At 67.2% G+C, this 10,049-nt stretch overlaps 3 protein-coding genes across 3 annotated transcripts; 2 read left to right on the top strand and 1 right to left on the bottom strand.

Moving 5' to 3' along the window:
* Positions 1-1,692: 1,692 nt before the first annotated feature.
* Positions 1,693-2,874, top strand: AURANDRAFT_33428 (hypothetical protein; the record flags this gene model as incomplete). Its single annotated transcript, XM_009043171.1, has 2 exons — positions 1,693-2,253; positions 2,557-2,874. Coding segments are annotated over 2 exons (879 nt in total), but the record flags the coding sequence as incomplete, so codon positions are not given.
* Positions 2,875-3,465: 591 nt separating this feature from the next.
* Positions 3,466-4,419, top strand: AURANDRAFT_67675 (hypothetical protein; the record flags this gene model as incomplete). Its single annotated transcript, XM_009043172.1, has 1 exon — positions 3,466-4,419. The coding sequence occupies one exon, from the start codon at positions 3,466-3,468 to the stop codon at positions 4,417-4,419; it is 954 nt and encodes a 317-aa protein (XP_009041420.1).
* Positions 4,420-4,664: 245 nt separating this feature from the next.
* On the bottom strand, positions 4,665-7,956 carry AURANDRAFT_67674 (hypothetical protein; the record flags this gene model as incomplete). The annotated part of the gene is made up of 7 exons (XM_009043169.1): positions 4,665-4,859; positions 4,919-5,531; positions 5,665-5,828; positions 5,976-6,221; positions 6,340-6,492; positions 6,552-6,922; positions 7,032-7,956. 7 exons carry the CDS (start codon positions 7,954-7,956, stop codon positions 4,665-4,667), a joined length of 2,667 nt encoding a protein of 888 aa, XP_009041417.1.
* Between the last annotated feature and the right edge of the window lie 2,093 nt (positions 7,957-10,049).

Below are 10,049 nucleotides of genomic sequence, written 5' to 3'. Positions count from 1 at the left end.
CTTGCACTGGTTGAGGCACAGGCCCTTGCAGTTGCTCTCCTGGAGGAACTTGCACTTCTCGACGACCAGACCGCCGAGCTCGCCGTCGGCGCGCCGGTTCACGCTGCCCGGCCCCACGAGGAAGCCGAAGACGAGGGGCGCGACGACGGACGTCAGCAAGGGCGCGTAAATCGGCGGCTTTTGTAGCCCCAAGACCCGCTCGCCGGGCTTCCCCAGCGCCGGCACCTTGGCGAAGGCGTCGACGAGCCACGCCGGGTCGCCGCGCGCCGCCGACGGCACGAAGCCGCCCATGAAGAGGCGGTAGAACGGCGGCAGCGCGGGCGTCATGAGGTCCAGGAGCACGAGGCGCACCGTCTCCGTCTGCGCGGCCGCGTCGCCGGCCTCGTCGAACATGAGCACGCGCATCTCGTCCATCAACCCCAAGATGCCCCGCCGCGCGCTCCGGTAGGCGGGCCCGGGGGTCTCCTCCGCGTAGAAGTCGCGCGTGACCTTCAACAGAAACGAGTCCAACGGCGAATCCGCGAACGTCGCGTTCGGCAGAGCGCAGTCGGCGACGAGCGGCTCGTCGCCCGGTGGCGCGGCGACAACCACGGGCGCGGCGACGCGCACGAGGTTCGGCATGTGGTCCCGGGGCACGCCCTCGACGTTGCACAGCCAGCTGGCCGTGTCGACGTACGCCGCGCGGTCCCGTTTCAGGAGGTCGACGAGGAGGCCGTAGCGCCGCCGGCGCATGAGGAACGTCGCCCAGGTCTTCGCCGTCTGTTCAGCTTCGCCGAGTCGATGCGTGAGCGCGACGATGTCCTCGCGCTGCGGCCGATACGCGGCGAGGTCTTTGAGTAACGACGGCGCCTCGGCGAGGGGGCTCGCGGCCCGTCGCGGCGCCGGCGGCGGGCGGCGCGGCGCCAGGAAGGCCGTCGACGACGCGGCGCCGAGGGCGGCGAAGAGAATCGCGGCCACCATGCCGTCAGAGCGTCGCCTTCTTCACCATGCCGCGGATCGAGCCGATCGAGCCGTGTTGGAAAATCACCAGAGGCGTCGTACATACGCCACCTCGCAGCCCACGACACCTCGCGCCTCGTCGTGCCAGAACTCCAAGAAACACGCTCGCATCCACGCTCGCGCCATGTGCAAACCGACGGAGGCGCGCGACCAGCTGAGCAAGCCCCTGCTGCGCTACCGCTGCATTGCCAAGAAATCCGCGACGCTGCGCGCGGGCCGCGAGCTGTCGAGCGCAAAGCGCGAGGTCGAGATCCTCCACGGCTGGACCGTGGACGTCGCCGACGTCGTCGAGAACGGCGCGGGCGTCCTGCGCTGCCGCGTCGTGTCCTACTCGACGCCCTGGACGCCGCCCGGCGCGTCGGCGCAAGCCGCCGACGGCTGGGTCTCCGCGAAGCTCTTCGCCTACGACGGCCAGTCGGCGCACCCGAACCCGGACCGCGCGGAGGTCGAGGAGGAGGTGGAGGAGAAGAAGAAGCCGGCCAAGGAGAAGACGGGCTTCGCGGCCGTCTTCGACGCGCCGACCGGTGTGGGGGTCCTGACCAAACTTCGAACCTCTCTATCTCGGCGGATTATTGGACGAATCGAGTGCTCTCCTCGAGTTCTCGAAGCACAGCCGAATCCGTTCGATTACGCGCACACGGAATTCGAGTTGAAGATTTGGTTTCCACGCAGGCGCCGACCGGCGAGGGCCACGCGCTCCTCTTCCCGGGCCAGGGCGCGCAGAAGGTCGGCATGCTCGAGCCCTACAAGTCCGCGCCGGGCGTCAAGGCCATGTTCAAGAAGGCGAGTAAGATCTTCGGCACGGACCTGCTGGAGCTCGTGGAGAAGGGCCCCGCGGAGAAGCTGAACGACACGCGCTACTCGCAGGTCTGCGTCTTCCTCACGTCCATGGCCGCCGTCAAGAAGCTCGAGAAGGACGACCCCGACGCCGTCGCGCGCTGCAACGTCACGGCGGGCTTCTCGCTCGGCGAGTACTCGGCGCTGACGTTCGCGGGCGTCATGGAGCTCGAGACGGCGCTGACGCTCCTGAAGCTCCGCGGCGAGGCCATGGGCGCGGCCTGCGACCTCGCGCCGTCGGGCATGATGACGGTCATCGGCCTGGAGGACGAGGCGCTGGTCAAGGTCATGCCCGACGACGTCACCATCGCGAACCAGATGTTCCCGAAGGGCCGCGTGCTGTCCGGCTCCAAGGACGGCATCGCCAAGGTCGAGGCCGCCGTCAAGGCGCTCAACGTCGCGGGCGTCAAGACCATCGTGCAGCCCGCGGGCAGGCGGCGTCGTTTTTTTTTCGGGGGGGTTTTCGCGCGACTTCGAGCGCATGTTTTTTGGGCACGCGACGCGAAGCACTCGCGCGACGAGCCGTCCGCGCCGCGCCGCCGCCCGCGACGACGACGGGCGCCGACGACAAGCGGAGACACGCCGCCGCCGCCGACGACGCCCGCGGGCTCGCCGAGTCGGGGTCTGCTCCGCGCGGCCGGCGCGGACAGCTCGTCGCGCGATCTCGAACGCTGTTTCCGCTTCGAGTGGGGCGCGCGACGCGACGCCTCGAGTTCGTAGGTCTCCGGCGCGTTCCACTCGCCCTACATGGCCTCGGCGGCCGACAAGCTCGAGACGGCCCTCGCGTCCGCGACCTTTGGCGCGCCGAGCCGCGTCTGCTACTCGAACGTCGACGGCCGGCCCCACGCTGTGGACGCGGACTCGATCAAGCGCAAGATGAAGGAGCAGCTCATGGCCGGCGTCCTCTGGGAGGACACGATGAACCACATGAAGGCCGGCGCTGTGGAGCGCTACTTCGAGCCTGCGCCGGGCCGCCAGCTGTCCTCCATGCTCCGCCGGATCGATTCCGGGGAATACGCGAAGATGAAGAACGTGTAAGGGAGTAAGGGTGTTGTTCTTTGTTGTTTGACAATCTCACTCGGCTATATCGGCGCTGTTATTTTTTTTTTCAATTTTTTCCAATTTCAGTGTGCTCTGCCGTGGTCAAATCGACGCCGTTTTACTTGATTTTTGTCTGAATCGAATCCTCTCAATATTCTTCTATTTTACAAAACAAAAAAAAACCCCAGCCCGACCGCCGTCTACACCATACCATCCTTCAAATCTGGGTACCACTCGCATATGCGATCCTATGACCGTTCGTAGCCGACAGGTACGCTGTTCCGTTTGCCGATCTGACGAGATACTGGCATTGAAACGTACGCACACGTAAGTCTACCCTAGGCATGCGTACGTACTACGAACCTCGATAGGACACATGCTGAACATGGCGCGAACCCCAGATCTCCGGGGGAAATAGCGCATTCGGCGGTCGCAAAGCTTCCCGCTTATGCCGAATTGCAGGGTTGCAAACTTCTCACGCTCGGTGATGGATAAACTTGCAAACCTCAAGAACGGGTTCGAGCCGAAGCGGAAGCGGCCGAAGCATGGAGCTGCAAAGTGAGACGTGAACGCGGCAGGCGGCCAAACATGCACAACGTCCTCGTCATCCTCATCACAACAACCGCCGCTTTCACGCCGTCGAAGCCATCGCAATACGCCTGGACGAGCACGACCTACGGCGTCTGGTTCGATCCGCTCGTCGAGTTCGGCTACGACGTGCCGCGACAAAACGAGAAGCCCTTACTCCTCTACCTGCCGCCGCTCGAAGGCAACTGCCTCGCAGCCTTCGCGCAGTTCCCGAAGCTCGGCGCGGACTACGACGTCCTCGCCCTGTCGCCGCGCGCCGGCGACACCGGCGCCGCGAGCGATTGGCGCGGGTCCGTCGACGCGGTCGCGGCCTTCGTGCGACACGAGTCGAAGACCCGCGACGTCTACGTCTGCGGCGAGTCCTACGGCGGCTGCCAGGCGCTCGCGGTCGGCATCGCCGCGAAGCCGAAGGGCGTCGTCGCCGTGAACCCCGCGACGTCGTTCGGCCGGAGCGACCTGACGGAGCTCGCCGAGCGGATGAAGACCATGTCGAACCTCGAGTTCGCGATCACGTCCATCACGCTCCTCGCGACGCGTGTCGGCGATCCGACGCAGACTAGAACCATTCTTTCCACTCTATGGGACAACCCGATGAAGGACCCGAAGCGCTGCCCGCCCGCGCTCGCGGCCTACTTTGAACGCGTCCTGCCGCCCTTCGTGGAAGGCTTCAACGCGCCGAGACCCTTCTTCGAGGCGCGGCTCGCCGCGCTCGGCATCGGCGCCGCGGAGCTCGAGAACACGCTCGCGTCGCTCGACGCGCCGCTCCTCGTCGTCGCCGGCGACGTCGACCGCCTCGTGGGCTCCGCCGAAGAGGCGCCGCGGATCGCTTCTGTCGTCAGGGACACGACGATCCACGTCGTCCACGGCGCGGGCCACAGCGGCACGCTGGACCAGCGGTGCGACCTCCGGGAGGTCATGGCCGACTGGCGCGGGGGCTTAGAGCTGTGTGTGTGATCATGCGCTACGGGGCGAAAGAAGGTAACATGCTCAAGATTAGCCCCATTCCGGTGTCCAATCAAGGGGGGTTGGTCCAATGTCGCCCGGCGCCCGGGTTGGTGTAATGCCGATGGTATTCGGACAGGGGAAGCGGGACGGGGGGGAAGTCGCTGGCAACTGCACGATCTTTCGACCAGAATCCGACATCTTCTTCGCCCTCCCGAAACACCTGCCACCTTTGCTCCAACCGAACTTTGCCGTTTCTAAGGCGGATCGTCCGAAACTTGGCTTGGGGTCCATGCTCGCCGGAGTAGACGCGCACGAAGGAATACGTTCGCTCCGAGCCGCCGTCGATTCGCGCCTCCCGCGCGTTCTCCGACTCGACGACGTGCTGTAAGACGACCGGGAGTTCGGCGCGAGGCAAGAAGGTTTCGTGGGTCAGGTCGACATCGAGGAAACTGATGATGACGTTGAGCGGGTCCGCGGCGCTCAGGCGCCGCCGAAGGACGTCGCGCACGATATTCTGATGCCGGTAGAGTTGAGATGCCACAATCTTAGGAATGAGCGTGTTGTCTAACATGCAAAAGAATTGGAGAAGATGATGAGGCATTGTGTCAAAATGATTCCCTCCCTCCGTGAGATTGTGGAACGCTTCGCAGGATGCGTCGTGGGCGTCGACGGAATCAGGCAGGTTCTCACCAACAGCCTTGCGCAGCGCGCTGAGCTCGCAGAACTGCTCCCGGGCCCACTCGTAGAAGTCGGCCGCGGGCACGCGTTCGCCGCTCCGGTCCTCTACCTCTAGCGGCTCGCCGTCAGGGTTGTACGGATCGAAACTGATCGGAAAATACTGGGCGCATCTAAACATGACTCGAGTGTCGGGGGTAGCGCGAGAGGCCACGAACGACCGCGAGGGCCGAGACCGACAGTACGCGTCGGAGGCCCGGACCATCGCTTGCCACTCTCGCTCACTCAGCTCTCGCTTGTCAAGGCCGGTTTGGCTCGAGCGGGCTCGCGAGGGCGATGCGAGGGCCTCAACCGAGGACTCAACCGACGAACGCCTCGACCCGTGAACTCCGAACACGAAGTAACAGGGGTCTTTGGTTATCTTCGGGGTCTTCGTCGAAACCGCCCTACTCGGGCAGCGTCTTGGTCGGCGCCGCGAGGGGCCCCGCGGTCGCGTACACCGTCGCGACGCGGCTCGGGCGGCCGGAGATGAGCGAGCGGCGCCCCTTGTTCGTCGAGCGCCGCTTCCCGGCGCCGGACTTGTTCAGCGTCGACCGGCCCTCGAAGCGCTTGGGCTGCGTCGTCGTGCGGCCCGCGAGGACGACGAGGTCGCGGCCGTGCCACGTCTGCTTCGCGTTCTTGTCCCGCGGGTTGATGACCGTCTCCGTCGCGTCCTGGTAGCCGCAGAGCGTCTCCTCGTAGACCTGGCGGCGCGGGGGGTGGGGGGTGGACGGGGGAAAGAACGGGGGAAAAGAACGGGGGAAAGAACGGGGGAAAGAGCGGGGGTGAAAAGCCGTCCCGAGCCGGCCGCTCGCGCCGCGGGAAAAGAGGAGGAGACGCCGCTCCCGGACCTGGGCGCGCCTCTGGAGCTCGAAGAAGGTCAGCGACTCGCCCTTGGCGCAGTAGCGGAGGGCCGACTGCACGGAGAACGACGCGCCGCCCGGCCCGAGCAGTTGGCTCAGGATGGCCTCGATGGACCGGTCCTCCTCGCACATGGCGAGGATCTGGGCGATGAGCTTGTTCGACTGGCAGAAGTCGGACGTCGCGGCGACGGCCGCGTTCTTCTCGATCGTGTTCTGCGTCCGCGGGTCGAGCACCTGCGCGGGGGACAAGCGTCGAGCGCGCGACGAGCGCGCGCGGCTCGTCAAAACATGAGCCGAAGCGGCTTCGAGAGGCGTAACGTGTCGGTCGATTCCCGGACGCAGCCCGCCGCACCTCGCAGATGATCGGCGACGTCTCCTGGAGCTTCTGGCGGATCACGGCCATCTTCTTGATGTTCGACGACCGCGTCTCCTCCGGGTCGAGGCCCTGCGCGCGCTGCATGAGCTCCCGCTGGACCTCGCGGAGCTGGAGCAGCGTCGCGATGACCTACGAGTCGCGGCGCGGTCGCGGCGCGGCGAAGTCCCGGGAAGACGCCGCGGCCCGACGTGGCTGTCGCTGTGCATCATCTCCGTCTCCATGGCCTGGTCCGCGAAGATCATGCACGAGTCGTACTCGGCGATGGGCAGGGCCTCGAGCGACCGCCGCATGGCCGTGTTGCCGTCGAAGTGGACGATGCGCAGGTTCGTGAGCTCGCGCCGCACGTCGAGGCCCGCGGCCCGCAAGAACGCGTTGCGCTCGTTGATGGGGATCGTGTCGCTCATCATGTGGAGCTCGGACCCCGGCGCGACCTGCTTGTCGAGCTGCTTCAGGATGTCGCGGATGTCGCGGCGCCAGCCGCAGCAGAGGATCTTCTCCTTGGCGACGGGCGGCGGGTCGTGCTTCTCGAAGGGCTGCGTCGGGATGACCACGGGCGGGCCTGCGCGCGCATCACACAGTCCACACGTCGAGCACTCGACGAGCGGACACGAGTCGTCCAAAAATCAGCGTCGATTTCCGAAGCGTCCCGAACCGCGCCGGAAACGTACAGGGCTTGTAGGTGTCGTTGTCCTCGGCGAGGACGATGAGCTCGTCGCCCGGCGCGAAGACGCGCGCGCAGTCCGGGTTGAGCACGAGCTCGTCCGTCGGCGTCCGCACGCCGATGGGGATCGCGTTGGGAAACCGGAACGCGACCTCGCCGTAGGACAGCCCGTCGATGGCCGGCCAGGCCTGGGCGTAGAACTCGTCGCCGTCGAAGCCCAGCACCGTCGAGTAGACCGACGCCAGGCCCGGCTCGCGCGCGGACATGAGGATGAGCCGCCCGAGCACGTCGTGCGACGTCACCGTCTCGATGACGTCGCCGCCGACCAAGCGCACGAGGGGCTCGTTGTCGAGGTCGCGCATCTCCGCGACGATGTGGCCGCTGATGTAGTTCAGCGACTGCATGGCGAGCACGCAGCGCAGCGTGTGCGCGTCCGCGACGTCGGGGTCGCCCGGCGCGGCTAAAATCAGCGTCGCGCGCGCCTTCTCCGCGGACACCTTCGCCAGATCCTGCACGAGCACGGGCGACCCGCTCCGCAGCACGACCTTGGTCCCCCGCAGGCGCTGGCGCATGGCCAACGGCCCGCCGAGCTGCATGGACAGCTCCTGCTCCATCGACGGCTTCGCGCGGTCCGCCATGACGACGATCGTGCCGCCGCCTTCCGACTCGTTCGCGATGCAGATCTCCTCGATGACCAGCACGGTCTCGTGGGTCCAGCCCAGGATCAGCGAGTGGTCGCTCTCGACGACCCGCGAAATGCCCAGCTTGAGCTCGTCCATCTTCGCCTGGATCGCCTCGACCACGAAACCGAGAATCGCCGCCATCAGCAGAATGCCCGCGAGCGCGATGCCGATGGACACGAACTGGAAGCCCGTGCCCCGCGCCTCCGAGTGCGTGCCCGGGTCCGCCATGTAGGTCCAGGCGCGCCACATGCCCTGGGGCACGTTCTTCGCGCCGTCGACGGCGATGAGCGACAGCGCGCCGACGATGACCGTGAGCAGCGTGAGCGCCTGCGTAGGCGACGGTTTCCGACGTTTCGTACGCGCCGTCGAGCGCTCGACGAGGGACAACGACTCGTCCAACAAGGAGCCACGTCGACGCGGCCGACAAATCGACGCGCCGAGTTTAAAGTTTGATTCGCACACGGATTCACGCGATCATCGCGAGGAACTGGCCCGTGCGCGTGCCGAACCACTCGTCGAAGAAGTAGCCCAGCCGGGCGCTCAGCGTCGGCCAGAGGCCCGGCACCTCGACGACGCGGTCCGTCGTGCCCGGCGCGTTCAGCGCCTTTTGGAACACGTGCGCCGTCGACTGCAGGTCCGGGTCCGGCGCGACCTACGGCGGCGACGGTTTCGGAAAGCTCTCGTAACGCCGTTTGGGACCCCGGCGCGCCACGAAGCCGACCTTGCGCGTGCCCGGCGTGACGCCCCGGTCGTCCGCGCCGTCCTCCGTCAAACCCTCGACGACGTTGTGGACGCAGCGCTCGAGGGACCGGCCGACGGCCGCCTGTGTAATCGAACGTTTTTGACCAGCCTCTTCGGCTCTGCTTCGAGAACTCGATGAGCGATCGATTCGTCCAAAAATCAGCCGAATCGACTTCGATTTGACCGAGCTAGAGAATTTCAAAGTTTGGTCGGGGCGTCCCAAACCAGTGGTTGATTTCCCCACCGACGGCCGCGAGCTCGTCGTAGTGGTTCGCGGCGTACTCGGTCTTGGACGCCTCCTTGAGCGTGTGCTGCGACACGCGCAGGTACGCCAGGAGCGCCTCGCGCTTCGCGGCGGTGCCCGGCCCGTCGCGGGCGTACTGCGCCGCCGTTGCCATCGGGACGGGTGCGGGCTGGGTTCCGAGGAGCGGACGCGCGAGGCGTGCGTCGCCGAGAGGAGCGCACGGAGGTCACCGGCTGCGGCCCGCCATGGCCGCGGCGCGCGGCGAGCACCGATGCGGCGGCACCGCAGCCCAAACGCAGCAGCCCGCGCTATGGGCACTGCAAGCCATGCAACAAAAAGATACAGGCTCCCGAGCTGGACGGCAAGATGCCCCTCGTAACTCACGATGGAGCGCGCCGCGCTCCCGCGTCGGAGGCGTTGAACAAACCTTGAGCGGCGTCCGCCGCAGCGAGCGCGGACACGTCTCCAAAACATGCGCCGTCGCGTCGCGCCGGAGCTGCCCTCTGGAAAAAGTAGGCTCGTCAAGTTAAAGCTGCCCTGGGGCGTCTTCTCCAAGGGTACACATCCGTTACCAACGCAGCCCTCCGGCCCGGCGTGCCAGTTCACGGAGGCCTGGACCCCCGCGCCGCTCCTCGAGCGCGTCTGGGTCGACGCGGAGGTCGTCGTATTGACCTTTGGGCTGCCGGACCCCTCCGCGCCGCTCGGCTGCGGCGACGCGTACATCCCGTGCGTCCTCGCGCGCGGCGGCCGGGACCCCGCGACGGGCGCGGCCTTCGTGCGGCCCTACACGCCCATGGCGACGACGGGCGTCGGGAGCTTTCGGTTGAACGTGCGCGTCTACGAGGCGGGCAAGCTCTCGCGGCACCTCGCGGAAATGCCCGTGGGCGACTTCCTGGAGTTCCGCCACGTGCCGCCGGGCCACTACGCGCAGCGCTTCCTCGCCGCCGCCGACGACGTCGCCTTCGTCTGCGCGGGCACGGCGATCACGACGGCGTTCCAGGCGTTGGAGCGGGTCCTGCGGCGCGGGCGGGCGACGCGCGTCCGCCTCGTCTACGGCTCGCGGACGAAGGCGTCGATCCTCAACAAGGGCGACCTCGACGCGCTCGCGGCGGCCCACGGCGGCAAATTGGTCGTGACGCACGTGCTCTCGCGGGAGCCCGCGGACTCGGGCTGGCGCGGCGAGCGGGGCCGCGTCGACAGGGGCGTGCTCAAGCGCCACCTGCCGCCGCCGCGGGGCTCGGTCATCGTCTACGTCTGCGGCCCGGCGGGCCTCTGCGACGCGCTCTGCGGCGGCGGCGGCGACGGCCCGCCGCCGCCGCGGTGCTTCCCCTCCGGACGGCGGAAAGCGCGCGGCCTC

The sequence above is a fragment of the Aureococcus anophagefferens genome (genome assembly GCF_000186865.1).
Source record: "Aureococcus anophagefferens unplaced genomic scaffold AURANscaffold_45, whole genome shotgun sequence".
NCBI classification, from domain to species: Eukaryota; class Pelagophyceae; order Pelagomonadales; family Pelagomonadaceae; genus Aureococcus; species Aureococcus anophagefferens.
The sequence above is the reverse complement of the archived record's forward strand: the minus strand, read 5'-3'. Positions and strand labels throughout refer to the sequence as shown.